At 56.6% G+C, this 15,472-nt stretch overlaps 1 protein-coding gene across 1 annotated transcript in view; it reads right to left on the bottom strand.

The window, feature by feature from the left end:
* NOL4L (nucleolar protein 4 like) overlaps positions 1–15,472 on the bottom strand; it is a 58,541-nt gene that overhangs the window by 10,956 nt on the left and 32,113 nt on the right. The window contains exon 5 of the mRNA XM_058814767.1: positions 5,267–5,408. Within this exon, the coding sequence (XP_058670750.1) occupies positions 5,267–5,408 (142 nt within the window). The remainder of the gene's footprint in view (positions 1–5,266; positions 5,409–15,472) is intronic.

Genomic DNA, 15,472 nt, shown 5'->3' with positions numbered 1-15,472 from the left:
GGGTACTCAGTTTGGGAAGGAAGGGAGGAGCACAGGTGGTGCTGGCTGTCCATAGCCTGGTGATCCTCTCTGCTCCAGATTAAGGAACAGACCCCCAAAACCCTGCTCCATGCACCAGCAGGACTGACTGGGCAGTGCCTGCAGCAGCCATGAGAGAGCTGGAGCTGAGCTCAGTGTGCCAGGCTGGGAAAGCCACCACAGCCTCACAGCATCCCTGCTGCACTTCCCAGCCTGGCAGCAGGCAAGGACAACTTTCAAAGGACACCAAAAGGAGGGTGTTTATCACAGGCCAGGGCCTTAGCTCAGGGGGAGCTGATGCAGCCCTGGAAGAGGTGACGGGAATGGAGTCACCAGCCCAGACCGCTCAGGCGAGGCAGGTACACCTTTGTTGACTCCTGCTGTGGAGCCAGCACGGCATGGGGACACCCTGGAGAAAGAGGAAATGTATCCCTAATGAAAATGAGATAAGGCTGTGTCCAGCTGTAGTAAGGCCCAGCTGCTGGTGCTAGTCTTGTTCAGAGCTAAGGCTTTAGAGGGCCAAAATTCAACACTGGCACAAGAAGCCCTGGAAAGAGTAAGGATTTTGCAACTTGGGCTAAGCAAGTGTCTTGGGGCCCACAGGCCATCTCCTGCACTAGCCAGCCATCAGACACCTGCCCATGGTCTGCTGGGCTCCCCTGTGGCTTACAAAGGGTGTTTGTATTCACCTGGAGCAGGGCTAGGCTGGCTGGGAGCTGTGTGACACCCAGTGCTGCAGCAGTGACCCTGTGAGGGCACAGTGAGGTGGGCACCACTGCCCCACAGTTGGGTGCCAGCTGTCAGAAGTGCAGCTGTGGAGTTGGACATCACTTGGGGATGGAGCCTGGCTTTTGATCAACACTTGGCAACAGGCTGCTCCTCCTCAGAAAGCTCTACTAGATTGGTGGTTCTGGTGATGTGCAGCACATCGTGGGCATCTCATCAAGTGCCAGCAGTGTCACCCAGAGCTTTGGGACATGTGCCATACCAGCAGAGAGACTGCTGTGCTGGCACGTCTCTGCCATCCCTGACATCCCAGGGCAAGGTGTCCTGGGGAATGACAAGCCTTGCCAGCCCCTGGGACAGAATCTGGAAATAATGCTTGCCCACATGTCCTTGAGGTCCCTCCTTGCAGCACTCCTGAGGAATGTCCCCAACACTCAGAAGCCTCCCCAGCCAGCTGCCTCAAGGGATGCCCCCAAGAAGCGTGTGCCTTCACAGTTAAGTAGGTTAAGAAAGTCCTTTCTCCAAGGTCTGGATTAGCCACTGCTGCTCCGGGCAGAACAGACTCAGCGGGGACGCTGCCAGTCAAGCGAGGACGGCACGTGGGGATCTCAGCACAAGGGGATCAGTCCAACATGGTGCCATGAAGCAACCCCATGTCCCCTACACAGACTAAGCACACCATACACCCAGGAGGTTTCTCTGCTCTTCAAAAGAGGCTGGGGAGCAGCAAGCCCTGCCTGTGGGCTGAGCGCTGCTCCTGGGCAGTGGAGCAGGATGTACAGGGACAAGGCAAGGTGGATCCTGTCAGTGGGCAAGACAGAGGCTCTTCTATATGAGTTCAAGCACTTTGCCATGTCACACACTGAGGTTTGGGGTCTGACTCCTGCTTTACTTTCAAGGACATTGCACTTTGGCAGAGTCCCAGCAGGCCTGGGGTAGAATATCCAGCACCCCTGTGGTGGGATACCCCACTCAACCCCTAACACCAGACTGAAATGAGAGGTTTCTAGTGCAGCGCTCACCTGTGGAAGCAGAGACGCTCTGAAGATGGACAGAGTCCAGCTCAAACTGCCACGGCAACACAGCACCAGGGCCTGGGACCTGCTGGGAACTCAGCATGGGATGGGGAGACTCAGCATGCTCATCTGGGATGGGCATGGGATGCCTTCAGGACTGGAGATGGGCTCAGACAGCAGGATGGAGCAGCATTCAGGTCCCTTTGCTCCCAGCGTGCGCTGGCCCCCGCAGATGTGTCCCTGCAGGATGTCCAGCACAATAGCTCCGCTCCAGCAGCAGAGTTTGTGTGGATGTTGCTGTTGCTTTGGGCAGCCCTCGGCTTCCTGCGGGCACGTACACTGTGAGCAACATCCGACTGGGAAGGGATGTAGCTGGAGCTTCATGTTTTCCGTGCTGGGGCCCGCAGGATGAGTAACAAAGGAAAATGGAAGGAGCGAGTGTGTGCTCAGTGTCCCTGCTCAGGTCCTAAATCCCACCGTGTGCCCACTGACCCAGCAGGGACCCCAGCTCCCCTGACAGTGCCTGCTCTGTCCATGACCCTCCCAAGCCTTTAGGTGTATTTTGCTCTCCCTGCAGTTCCAGGGCTGACACCAGCTGTAGCATGGCTGTACTTGGCCAAGGGCTCTGGGCACCCAGGACAAAGAAAGTGTTGGCTTTTATCCCAGCTGCTTTTTAGGCCTCTGATGATTTAGCAGGTACCTGTTTATCAAAGCATGGGATGACAATTCCCTGCTCTCCCACCTCTCTGGATTTCAAACAGCTCTACTCTATGCCACAGAAGAGCACTTGCCACTCCCAGGCCTTGAAAAGACCTGGAGCTGGTGCTTTGGTCCTTTAAACAGGACTTTTTTAACAAGCGTGTCAGACGATACTGCTCTCCTACTAGGCAACTCTTCATTAAAACTTTATACTTTAGCAAGCCTTTCACTGCAGACACACTCCAAGCATCACACCCGTCAAACAGCAGCAGGCAGGACCAATTTAGTAACTCAGAAGGTTTTCCTGAAGGCGGAGAGTATCCAGTCCTGAACAAGCTCCCAGCTGAAGGACGTGGTGTGCAACCAGATCCCTCTGCAGCTCCAGGATGGCCAGAGCTGAGCCCAGCTTGGCTGCAGGGGATGTGTGGGGATCACTTTAGCACTGACTGGAGCTCTGCAGGACTCCTCAGGGCACAGGGGACAACCGAGCACAAGATATGTGGGCAAACTTCCAGCTTGGGAGAACTTGGGCTGCCCCAGTGCAGGCACTCTGTGCTGGCAGCCTAGCCAGCTGGGCTCCAAGGAGGCTCCACAGCTTATGTGGGCTGGTTACTCACACTTTTTGCACAGCCTTAGCAAGCTCGTGTGAACCCGGAAAACACATTTGTTTCCAAAAAAAAAAAAGAGCTCTCATAGGTTGAGAGAAGAGGAAACTGAAGAGTGGTCAAGACTTTGATTGTGCACGTTCCCTTCCCCACAGCAGCAATCTGCTTTTCCTCTCACAACATGCTCCTCTGCTCCATGCTCCTCTCCTTTCACCACCCACTGACCTCCTGGGTCACTCCATTGTCCTCCTTCCCTCCCCACTCTTGGGTGTGCTCCATTCCTGGGTGGGAGCACTGGTTTGGCAGAGGGACTGACATGAGGCAGCATCAGTCTGAATTTAGAGCTCTGATTCAGATCATGGACATTCCCATAGGCACAAAACCTCAGTCCACAAAATGCTTCTGAAGTGTGACAGCCTGGTGAAAACTGCAGTTCCTGGGGTTTTTTTGTATGGGTCTCATTTGTCACCCTGGGTTTGGCTTGCTTATTTTTTTGACACCATCACTTCTGATCCACCAAAGTCTACCCAGTTCAGTTGATGCTGACACCAGGGACACTTGCATTCCTATGGGACTATTTCCGCATTATTTCTCATCACTGAACCTTACAAAAGAAATTAAAGGAGCCAAGAAGAGCCCCAAAGAGGACACCTGCTTCTGAAGGAAAACCACAGGGCATGAAAAATTGGAAGCAATTCCTAAGAGGGCGCAGAGAGAGAGAGGATTTTGATTTAGTGAGAACATCTTGATTTGCCTAAATACGTGAGTCCCTTATTAAATTACTGTCCTGTTGAATAATAGTGTTCAGCAAAGGGATCAAAACTGTGTCATTCTAGATTGTAAATGAGACTTGGGAATTCAGTGGTGAGGGCTAAGTCACAAGCCTGAAATGTCCCAGAGGGAGAATGGCAAAGTTCAGGGGGTACAGAGAGACCTGGTCAGGCCTCAGGGATCAGAGGCTGGGCTTGCTGGGGTGGAGGCTGCAGCCTAGTCCTGAAGAGCCAAAAGCTTCTATGGGAGCAACTGTGTCACCAGCAAAACACTCTTCCTCCTGTCAAGACACAGGCCCCTGGGGCCCTGGGCAAGCAGAAGTGCCCATCCCAGCACTGGATGCAGTGCTGGGCAGTCAGGTTTCACATCCTCACCAAGGCTGCCTGGCTCTGGGGCTGGGGCTGGCTAGGGAAAACCAGCAGTTTCCCAAAACTGCAGATTTGCAATGGAAACTGAAGTGCCACAACCCACTGGACTGAAGAGAGCACTGGCCTTGCTGTGCCTAGGACTGAAGAGAGCAGTGTCCCTGTTGTCCCTTCTGTGTCTGCCATCCCTGCCACTGGCCACACCACCAGCTAAAAGCCACCCCAGGGAGACCTGCCAGCACAAAAGCCTTTTCTTCTTTTAGGAGTGGTTTTCCAGTCCCCTTTCTTAAAGCAGGACCAACCCAGCTCAGTTGTTCCTCAGATTCCTCTGCTCCTCCCAGCAGCAGCCAGGCTGGGACAATGAGGGATTCAACCTCCTGGGCAAAAGCCAGTAACAGTCCAACCACCAAATCCTCCCAAGCATCACAGTGATGAACTCTGACCTGAACTCGTACTTCTACCACTTATTTACTTGCTCTTGTATTTTAAGCGTGCATGTTTCACAGACGCAACACACTACCTCTCTTCACAAAACCCACGCGTGCTGCTTTCAGCCCTTCCAGCCACCCGCCCCGAGGGAGGAGACACCCACGTTCAGTTCACCCCGCTCAGCATCGCTGTGGCTGCTGCAGATTATTCACAATTTCTTGCCTGGGGGATGCAAGACCTGTCAAAGGTGCAGTTTTCCAAACACTGAAACCTGTGACTGTGCTGCAAAGCCTTGGCATCCTCCCTGTGTTCAGAACTAACAGCGCTCTCCTCATCACCTGGGAAGAGGATGTGGGGAACAAAGTCCTCCCCTTAGAAGGGGATTTAGTGACCTTTTCCTGGAGGAGCTGGGAGACAGCTCCAGGCAGAAGGACCATCAGCTACGAGCTGGACAGGGCCCTGGCTGAGCAGGAACCCAGAGGCTAAATTGGAAGGACTGGAAGCCAGCTCTGAGCTGATATGAAATCCATCCCACAGGTGGGGACACCTGATCAGAAAGGACTGGTTAATGTTTAATCAGTCACAAAAACATCCTGTGGCAGAGGCCGGAGCTCTTCCCGCCCGCCGGGGGACTCACCGTCCTCGTGGCCGTGCAGGTTCTGCGGGCTGCGCATGCTCTCGTCCTGGCTGGGGCTCAGGCTGGAGTTCAGGTGCTGGTCAGCTGAGATCCATGTGGAGTCGTTCATATCAAAGTCCTCGCTGCTCACCGACGTCTCATCCTGGAGGCAAGCAGGAAAGGGTTAACTCATGGAGCTATTTCCTTTCCTCCTTTCTCTGGCTTTAACATCTCCTCACCACACTCCTTCCCAAAAACAATTGGGTGGGCAGCTCCTGTTCCCCGCCCTGAGGAGCCCTGCTGGCCCCTTGGGCTTCCCAAGGCCGCAGCAGGCAGCCCTGCCCTGTGCAGGGCGAGGTGGTGGCTACCCCAGCGGGGACCAGGGCTCTGCTTCCTGCCTGAAGACTTGCCTGAGCAATGGCACTGTCTCTAATTGAGGACAATTAGAAAGAGCTCACATCCTGTAGGAGCGGATGGCTGAGCCCTGGAGTTTACCCTTTAATCTCCATCCACCCCAGTGTGCTCCTGGCGAGGCGGCGGCGTGGGGGGAGCTGAGGACAGGCAAGAAATGGCTCCATAAAACAACCTGGACTTTTCTGAGATCAAATCATCTGCTACACGAGGAATCACCAGAGCACTGGCAGCAGCAGGAGCAGCCTCTGGGGCATATCTGCACACAGGTATGGATCCCCTAAGATCTGCACTGCCTGATGTTGCAGAGGAGGCTCCTCCAGACTTCTCCAGAGAGATATTGCCTCTACCCTGATCAAAAATGACAGCACACACCTTGGGAACGGGCTAGGGGAGTGAGGTCCCCAGTGAGACAAGGACACCCCAGCTCAGGCCAGGGACCCCAGCCAGCTGCCTGTTCCCTGACAATGGCATAGATGACATTCCTCTCTCCCACTTCTGCAGCTCAAAGGACATTTTCTCTCTCCCTCTCTCCCTTCTCACTAACCTTTACAGTACTTCGAGACACAGCCCTTGGATCGCTTCCAGTGCCGGAAAGGTCAGCCACAGGATTTCAAAACCATCATCATAAAGGCAGCACTGAGATCCTGAATGAGAGGAGGGGCGGTGGGACCTCCCCAGGCTGAACTCTCCCAATGCAAAACTTGGGAGGAAGCAGATACGTGCTCCCGTATGGACACGGTCCTGCTGGTGATCCCTTTATCTGCCTTCCTCTCCCTGCTCCCCTCCCAAAGCCAGGGGCACACACAGCCCTGGGGTGCAGGGGAACACCAAAAATGTTTCCAGAACCACTTTCAACTCTGCTTTCCTTTGATTGAAACATTTCAAAGGCTTGTAAACCTCTCTGCTCTTGTTTTTTTTACCCTCCCCCTGGTCCTGAGATAAAATACAATCCCCGCTCCCTTTCCGTGTAAGCAGTAATTGGCAGCACCCCTCCAACCTACGCCTGCTCCTCATAAAAACGGCCCTGTCTGGCTGCCGCTGGCTGATAGTTTTTATTGTGAACAAACAAATGTCTTTAAAGACAGGTTTGTGCTTTTCCTCCCAGCTCCTTGTCCCTGCAGACACATCTGCTGGCTCAGGGCTCGTGCTGGCCCCAGCCCGCTCCCTCCGTGTGCCTCCCGGGGAGTTTCCTGGAATTTACGGCTTGTGAAACCCTGCACGCACCAAGGGACGGACTGATGGACACACGGACAGGGCTCAGCAGTCCCCCACAGGGACACCCTGACCCCAGACCCACCAGGTGTCCCTGAACAGCCCCCCTGTGCCCAGGTGGAGCTGAGCAGGAGAGCAGAAGGGAGGGACAGCCACATAGTCCCTGGCTGAGCACAGCTCCACTGCCACACCAGCCACAAAGCAATCCTGCCTCTCCAGAAACTCCATCTTGTACGTACAGGAACAGAACTGCAAAGGTCCCCCTGTTGCAAACTATAAATAGTGTCTTTATTGTAAGCATTTGCAGGGAAGCAGCCACCCTAATATCTGGCCTTCTTCACAAGGCTTACTCAAGATTACTGTCAGGCTTAAGAGACAAATGCAAATGCCAAGGTCCTTGCTGCCCACAGTCCCTCACCTGTCCGGTGAGGAGGAGGAGGAGCCCAGGGAGTGACCCACGATGTTTTAGGTTGTTCAGGCTCAGGTGCAGAGGACATTGAGCCTCAGCACCCAAACCACAACCCAGGAGGCATCACCTTCTCCATGCACTCACACATGAAGGAGAAGCAGTGACACAAAGGATGCCTCACATGCACATGCAATAGAAAGTGCTTTATAAATGTGTACAATTCTCTTGAGGTGCAATAACATTTGCCTATTATTAGAAATGCTTGGGCTATCAAACCAGAAACTGATAAGCTATAAATGACTCAAGTTAAATAAGGCTGTCACACGTCCACCAGTCCAGGATTCAGCCACCAGCAGAAAGTCACCCCCTGCTTTCCAGCCAGAGCTTTCTGCTTTCCAGCACTAATATCCTTGGCCAAAATGCCAAGAGGATGAACTTCCCAGCATCTCAGAGCTCCCACTGCACAGCCCACCCCAACAGAATGCAAAGCCAAACATGCAGGTGGCAGCAGGAGAACCCTTCCTGGCAATGGGAACTGTGGAGAGAGCATCCACAGCCTGCTGAGTCTGGGCAACCACCCTGCTCTGCCCACACCACAGTGCTCCAGGAACTCCTCACACCTTTGTGCCTCTTTAGTAAAGAAAGAGAAAAGCCCCAGCCTCAAGAGTGGCTCTGGCCGTCCCCATCACTCCCGCTCTGGCATCCTGCACTTGCCCTTGGTTGCATTCCTCACTGCTTGTAGGGACACCAGAGGCCACCAGCAAACTCCTGCCTCAGCACACCCCTCAGAGACCAAAGGCTGAACACCGTGACCTCCAAGCGCTGCCCATGAACTGCTGGCACTGCCTCCTCATACCAGGGACAATCCCAGGGACAGGAGGCCCCAGCAGCACCGTCTGCCCAGCCACAGCCAGGAGCAGGGACAGCAGCACAGCACAGCACAAATCCAGCCTCAAAGCACAGGACACCAGGGCAAGATCAAAATTTCTGGCTGGGTGGGAGCTCTGAATCTCCCTGGATGCCAGTAACCTGGCTGAAGGCTGAGCCTTGCAGGGGACTCCCCATCCAGCCAAACAAGGAAGCGTTTCTCAACAGCAGCAACAGCCACGACTCGGAGCAATACGGTAAATGTAATCTACCCTTCCACCCTCTTTTGGCTTGCAAGTCAGGCAGCTCATTCTTTTTCCTCTCTGGGTTCTCAGGAGAATTCCCTCTGCTAATTTCTTCTTTCCTGTAAACAAACTTCAAATGAAACTTTCATTAGAAAACAGAATGCAATCCATTACCAGTGCCTGTCTCAGGACCTGCTGCCTTTTCCCCAGTTCCACACCACTCGTGGCAGAGATGGAAGTGCCAGTGGCGCCCCAAGCACCCAGCCCAGAGCCAAACCCTGAACCCCAGCACTGCTGCTGCCGCCCTCCTCCTTCCTGCCTTTCCCAGCTCTCCGGAGAGATCTCCTCACCCCGCAGTAAAGTCCCATCGCTTTGTTTCCAATGTTCAAGGGACTGAGCGATCAAGGGTCAGGCAGCAGAGCTCCTCTCTGCAAGGGGAAGTCAGATCCTGCTGCTGCACTCACAGGGCACACCCAAACATTGGAGCAGGGCTCCCGGCACCACTCAGGGTTTGGAAAACAAAATCCTTGCTTCTCTCCTTATCTACAGTCCAACATTCACAGCTGCTCTACAGACATTCACAGCCAATATTTTCTACCCAGCAGAAGCAGACACTCACATGCGCAGGGCTCACACTCCACATTTCTGTCCCACTTTCCATTCACGATCTTCAAGCACTGTGCCCGCAAGTGTCCGCTGAGCTTCCCAACTTTGCTGCGAGTTAGAAAACTCCTCCTCGTATTTTAAAACTGGAAATCCCGGGTACCGACAGCCACCCCGGCTGGTCCAAGAACACAACGAGTCGCTGGCAAATCCAGAAACCCAATCAAGCCCCCCCGGACTGCAAGGCTGTAATTGCTAGACAGTGTTTCTCCACCAAAGCTCTTCCTCTTGGAGAGCAACCTCCCACAGCACGGGCTGGAGCAGGGCAGGGGGGGAAGCTACTCTTATAACCTCGTAAATATATGCAAGACTATCGGTAACCTGCTTATTTTACAGCCAGGCTCAGTTTCTCGGGGACTGCCTTCCAATCTCTCTCCAGTCATTTACATGCTGTGCCTCACGTTTAATATGCCAAGCTCCGAGTCTCAGGACGGTTTATTTTCTCTCTTTAAGTCCTTTTATTTTAAAGCATGTCCTTTCACGCCACAGCCTACTATCCCGATGGGATTTCCTTCCGCGGAGCAGGAACCGAGGCTGTGTGCCGTGCAACCTCCCCAGCACACAGCCGCGCTCAGCTTCCCACCACAACCAGCCGTGTTTTTAGAATCAACAAAAGGCAACGCGTGACTGCCAGCCCCCGGAGCTGCTCCACGGCCACGCCGGGGCCGTGCACGACCTGCCCGGCACGGGCACCCCCGGACCTGCCAAACCTGGCCAGGACAGAGCTCCCCGTGCCCTGACCCCCGGCAGCGGCGCGCACGGACGAGCTCTCAGCTCTCAGGAAGGCAGCCTCATCTCCGTCTCAGCCACTGTTTAAACCCAGCCCTCTGAGCATGCCAAGAAGGTATTGAACCAGATTTGACCCTAACTTAACCAGTTCCGCGCAGAGAAAGGCTTACTAATGGAAGATAAAACACTCCGGGTCAAAGATTGGTACTGCAGCCGCAAACACTGTGGTGGACATCGCCTCAAAGAGCCGAGCAGCCCCGCAGCACACGGGTGTACGCGGGCTGTGGCGGCGGTGAGCTGTGACTGCGCTGCCTACTCGTGTGTACAATTCCCACACCAAAGAGAACATCCCCGGCGCTCTTTGTCAGGTCACTTACGTCCTTATTTACCGCGATTGCCGCCGATTTCTACGGGACCCGGCAAAACCCGAGTAATTTCCTAGTTCCCGAAAATGGGCAAAACAGTTGATTTTAACGGCAAACGGCAAATGGAAGAGGAAGGGAAGCTCATCCCCTTCGCCCCCTCCCCCTTCTCTAAGAGCTCCTGTGGGAACCCCCCGAGCATTCCCACAGCCCCGAGGCGCGGGGAGCTGCCGGGGCGGGGGGCGGCCCCGCAGCCCCCTTCCCGGAGCCGCTGCCCCGTTCCTGCTGTTCAGCGGGGAGGTGCTGAACGCGGGGCAGGGGGCACCGGGCTGCACGACTCCCACCGCCACCACCCCGGAGCCCCGCACCTGCCTCCCCCGCACCTGAACTTGCTTACAGGCGTTTGCTTTTCCATGCGAGGTGGGGACGGTGACTGATACCGCGCGGTGTGAAAGGGCACTTTGCTCTTCCCCCAGCACCGGGAAGCGAGTGTCGGGGAGGGGGGGGGACGGACCCGGTTTTGGAGGCGGTGGCCAAGAGGAGCAGCGCTGTGGGCTGAGCGGCCGGGGGTCCCCCTGTCCCCACCCTCCCCGACGGCCACGGGACCCCGGTGGGACGCGGTTCCCACGCATGTGTCCCCGCGGCAGCGAGGTGCGAGGCGCCGGGCGAGAGTGCCCGTCCTACCCCCTCCCGCAGGTAAATAGATACACCCGCGATGGAGCCCTGCCCGCGCGTGTGCGGGGCTCAGCGTGCAGCGAGGATTGACACGTAAGTAGGGCTTTACCTCCAGGGAGGCGGCTATTTCCAGCACAATCCCCTCTCGGGGTCGGGGCTGCTGGTGATGGCGGCGCGGGGCCGGTGCCCGGGGGATGGCCGGGGCCGGTGCCCGGGGATGGCCGGGGACGGAGCGCTCCCGCCGCCGCCTCCTCCCACTTTCTTCGGCGCTTTTGTGCTCTTCCGGGCGCGGGGGAGCCGCGCCGGGCGCGGGGAAGGACGCGCCGCCCTCCCCCCCCCCGCCGCCGGGCAGCCGGGCGGGCGACCCGCAACTTCCCGGGGCCGCGGGGCGGCCGCTCCCCCCGGAGTTGGGGCCGGGCCCCGCGGCCACCGCCCCCCCCCGCCCCGCCCCGCCCCGCCCGCCGGTGGCCCCCCCCTCCTCCCCGGCCCCGCAGCGCCGCGGCCGCGTGGAGCCCCCGCGCATCTCCCCCCGCCCGCCGCCCCGGGGCCGGGAGCGGAGCCCCCCGCGGGCGGGCGCCTACCTGGAGCGGAGCCCGGGGCCTGCCGGCCTGCGCCAGCCCGGCGGCGCGGCGGGGAGCGCGGGGCGGAGGGACGGAGGGACGGAGGGAGGGGGCCCGGGCTGGCGGCGCTCCGGAGAGGCTGACAGCCAGCTGCTGCCCGGGGAGAGGGGCCGGCGCTGCGGAGCGCGTCACTCCCGGCTCCCGGGGGGGGGCCGGGGAGGCGGAGGGGGGCGAGCGGGGCCCGGCCGCGGGCGGAGGGGGCGGGGGCGGCGGGGGAAGGGGAGCGGGGCCGCGGGGGGCGGGCGCACCGGGCCGGGCGCGGCGGGGGGCGCGGAGCCGCGCCTGGAAGAGCACATTGTGGAGGGCCGGGAGGGCCCTTCCCCGGGAGGAGACAATGTCCAGGGCCGGGCGCCTGCTGGAGAGCGCGAGAACGCGCGGCCGGGGCACGGCACGGATCGGTTCGGATCGGCCGCAAGGGCCGCTACCCGCCCGGGCATCCTCCGCTCCGCACGGCCCGGGGGGCTGCAGCCGATCCGGGGACCCTCCGCTCGGCACAGCACCGGGGGCTGCCGCCCGTCACGGCCCGGCCCGGGGACCCTGTGCCCGCCCGGCTCGGTGCGGCCCCGGGAGCTCCGTTCCTGGGTCCGGCCGTGCGCGGGTGTGAGTGCGGGGCCCCTGCAGCCAGCCCCGGGCGCGGTGGGTCCCGCAGCCCCTTCCCCGCGCGGTGGGTGCCGCGGTGCCGAATCCTTTTGTTCCCGAGGATTCTCCCTCGCTCCGCGGGAGCAGAAGGACCCCGCGCTGCCGGCAGCACCATCAGCCACCGCCGCAGCCTCCGAAGGCTGGAGCAGGGCTGTTGGGAAGCCAGCGGCTTGCCCAGCACAGCTCTGGGCAGGGCACCGGCTGCCAGATCCTCGGCAGGATGGGGATGCTGCGCCCCAGCTCTGGCAGGGCAGGGCTGGGGGTCCCGGTATCCCCCAGGCTGGGAAGCCGCTCCCAGGCTGGGCTTCGAGGGCAGTGGGTCAATGAGCTCTGTCTTAGTTTGAGATCACCATAATGGGATGGTGATCCCCACCACAGTGATGGGCAACAGCTCTGCAGCATCCCCCTCCCCAGCCCACCTCATGTTTCACTGTTTAATGGCTACAAAGGAAATGGTTTATGAAATAAACCAAGTGTAGCAGTTCAGTGTCGAGCCTGCAATAGGCTGGTACTAGAAATGGTGCCAGAGCCAGGATGGGAACTGCCAGGTTTGGGTTAGTGGGGATGTCTAATTGTGATGTTATCTGTTCCAGCGTTAACCACCTCACTGCCAGGGAAGAGGCAAGGGAAGAGGGTGGCTTAGGAGGATCTGAGGCCAGAGGTGAAAATGGGCATCACTCACTACTACATTTCCATCTCCTCCAGGCTGGTCAGGAGCCAGAGGCTGAAATGCAAGCACGGGAGCCCTGGGGGCCTTCTGCAGGAGGCGGATGGCTGGGAGGCCAGCAGGCTGTGAGCCCCCAGCCACAGGGACTTCTCTACACTCCCTTCCAGCTCCATGGCTGCTGCTCCTCCCTGAAGCTAAAATAAAATCCTGACCATTTAAGGTGAACAGGAGCCTTGCCGAGGACCTCAGCGGAGCGGGCTTTAACCCCTTCCCGTTGCTGGGCTTTGTTTACTCCTTGCACTTCCTTTGGCTTCAAGCTAGACCAGCTTAAAGCCATTTGAGAGAGCACATCCCCTGGGACCAGAGTGCCTGTCCCTCCATTTGGTGAGCTTGCAGAGGACACAAGCTGGCCAGGATGCGAGTTTGAAGCGCAGTCACTATTCCGTGCTGCCTCACCATGTGGACACTCTTATTTTATACTAAGTGCCTTTGTGTGGGTTAGCTTAATCCACTTTGGAAATGGATTAACCTAAATTTCACATCGGCAAACTTAGTGTGGAGCAGCCGGGTCCACACAGGGAGTGAGGGAGGAAGAGCCATTCAGCAGGAGCTGCTGGGCAGGAGCTGTTCCCTGTGCAGGAGAGGGGTCCTGACCCCAAGGGGGGTCACCGCTGTTACAAGTGGGGTCATGAGCCCGACAGAAATGCAATTGTTTGTGCCAGCACACGGGGTCACGAGGCTGGCAGAAGTGGGGCTCACCAGCGGAAGAGGGGCTGCCTGCAGAAACAGCCAGGGAGGCTCTGGGAAACAGCCCTCCAAGCGCCTTTCCAGTGGGTACTTTTCGGATTCAAATTGTCTGGGGGGAAATAACTGGCAATTAGATATAGAATTGGTAATAATAATTTATCGACTTGTCAGGAACAGGGGTAAGTGCCTTATGAGATTACACATTAAAAAAAACGCACACCGTAACAAACCAGTGCTGCTGTTACTATATCATATATATAATATACATCAAATATATTATTTATAAGTCACTTCCTTCCCTCTCTCTTTACAATGTGTTCATTACCTCTGGTACCTGCCAGCCCCCTCACATGGACACAGATCTGCCCATGCAGAGAGCCTGGGGCTCCCTGGGTCCTGCTGGATTCCCCCATGGCCAGAGCCATGTCCCAGCTGTGACAGCACCACACCACAGAGCCTGCCCGAGCACCAGGCAGTGATGCTTCCAAGGGCATCGCTAACAATGACCTGACCTCATCTGTTTTCATTTCCTAAGGCAAGGCTCCACAAGAATGCCAGGACTGCTGTCAAACCCAGGAATACACGACATTTAAGGCGCTGCAGGAGCTTAATTGAATGGTTGTGGTGCTATGGATTGTGGGCACAGGGATCTAGTGGTGGGAGCAGGGACTGCAGGCTCTGGCCATCACGCCAGAGGAGTCACTGACTCATGGACGACCTTGTGCGAGTCACTTGATGTTCTTGTGCCTCTGAAAAGTAGGTTAAATAACAAACGGGACCTCCTGCACTGGGTCCTCCGTGACCATCAAATCCTGCTGAGGAATAAGCAGTGAAATGAGATTCTCTCGGGGGCAAGGCCAGGAGGGAAACGGGCAGGAGGGACTGAGGGAGGGCATGGCATGAAGGGCAGACACAGCTTTTATCCACACTGTGCCTTATCTGCCATCCAGAGCAGAGTCAGGGTAAAAATGGAGGGTAAAAATTTGGGACACTTCATTATACAGCAGGTTCCTTGTGGGCTAAGCGCTGTATTCCCATTTCATCCTGATCACTCCTTCCTTAGAAGCAGCAGTGGTTAACATCTGGCATGGGCATGAATAAAAGGGGTTTTCTCCTCCCAGGAGCCAAGACCAAGAGAAGGAAAGGAAATACAGCTCCGTACTTCACAGGGCACACCAGTCACTGCCAAATACAGGAGCAGGAAAGGAGTTGTTTCTGTGGATAGAATTTTCTTATTCTGGAGTACAGGGAATGGGTGTTTGATGGGACAGGTCCCTGACAGTCAAATATCCCCTAACATTCCTTTCCACTGTCCAAATCCACAGCTCTAGCAGCAATGCCTGCACTGCTCCATACAGTGAGGACAGCCCTCACAGCTTATCTCTTGCTTCCCCAAATCAGAATCGAGTAACCACACACAGAACCCCCACTAAACCCATTTTTGGCCATTCTCAAGCATTCCACAAAATTCAGAATCCATCCTTGTGAGTAAAACTGACTCCTCAGCTCCTTCTGAGCACACACAACTCCTGGTGTGGGTCTGAGAGGTGTGTGCAAGCAGACAGGGTGCAAACCTGCCCGTGCAGGTTGAACAGCAGCAGAAACAAAAGCAAGCACACAATTCAAGGTTAAAAAGCTGAACCACACAGCTTCATGTTCCATAATAACGGAAATCATTAATAACAGTTTGCACTCTCAAAGTAGTTGCCATCCAAGCTCTTGAAGAGCTTTATTAGTGAGCAAGACCTCAGAAGTCTCTCTAAGGTATTATCCCCTTTTTAAAGGGAGAAGGCAATTAAGAAACGGCCATTTGTGTGACTTGATCAAAGTCAGCATACAGCACGTGAGCACCTGAGCTTTGAGATGATGCAGAGCAGCCCACCATGCACAGCTTTCCACAGGAACAGGACAGATCCAACTGGATCCATGAGACTACTCCATGGATGTTGCAATTGTGTTTTCCTCACTCTGAGGCTGA

This window comes from Ammospiza caudacuta, chromosome 15, assembly GCF_027887145.1.
Source record: "Ammospiza caudacuta isolate bAmmCau1 chromosome 15, bAmmCau1.pri, whole genome shotgun sequence".
Taxonomy (NCBI): domain Eukaryota; kingdom Metazoa; phylum Chordata; class Aves; order Passeriformes; family Passerellidae; genus Ammospiza; species Ammospiza caudacuta.
Note: the sequence above shows the minus strand (reverse complement) of the source record. Positions and strands in the feature narration are given on the sequence as shown.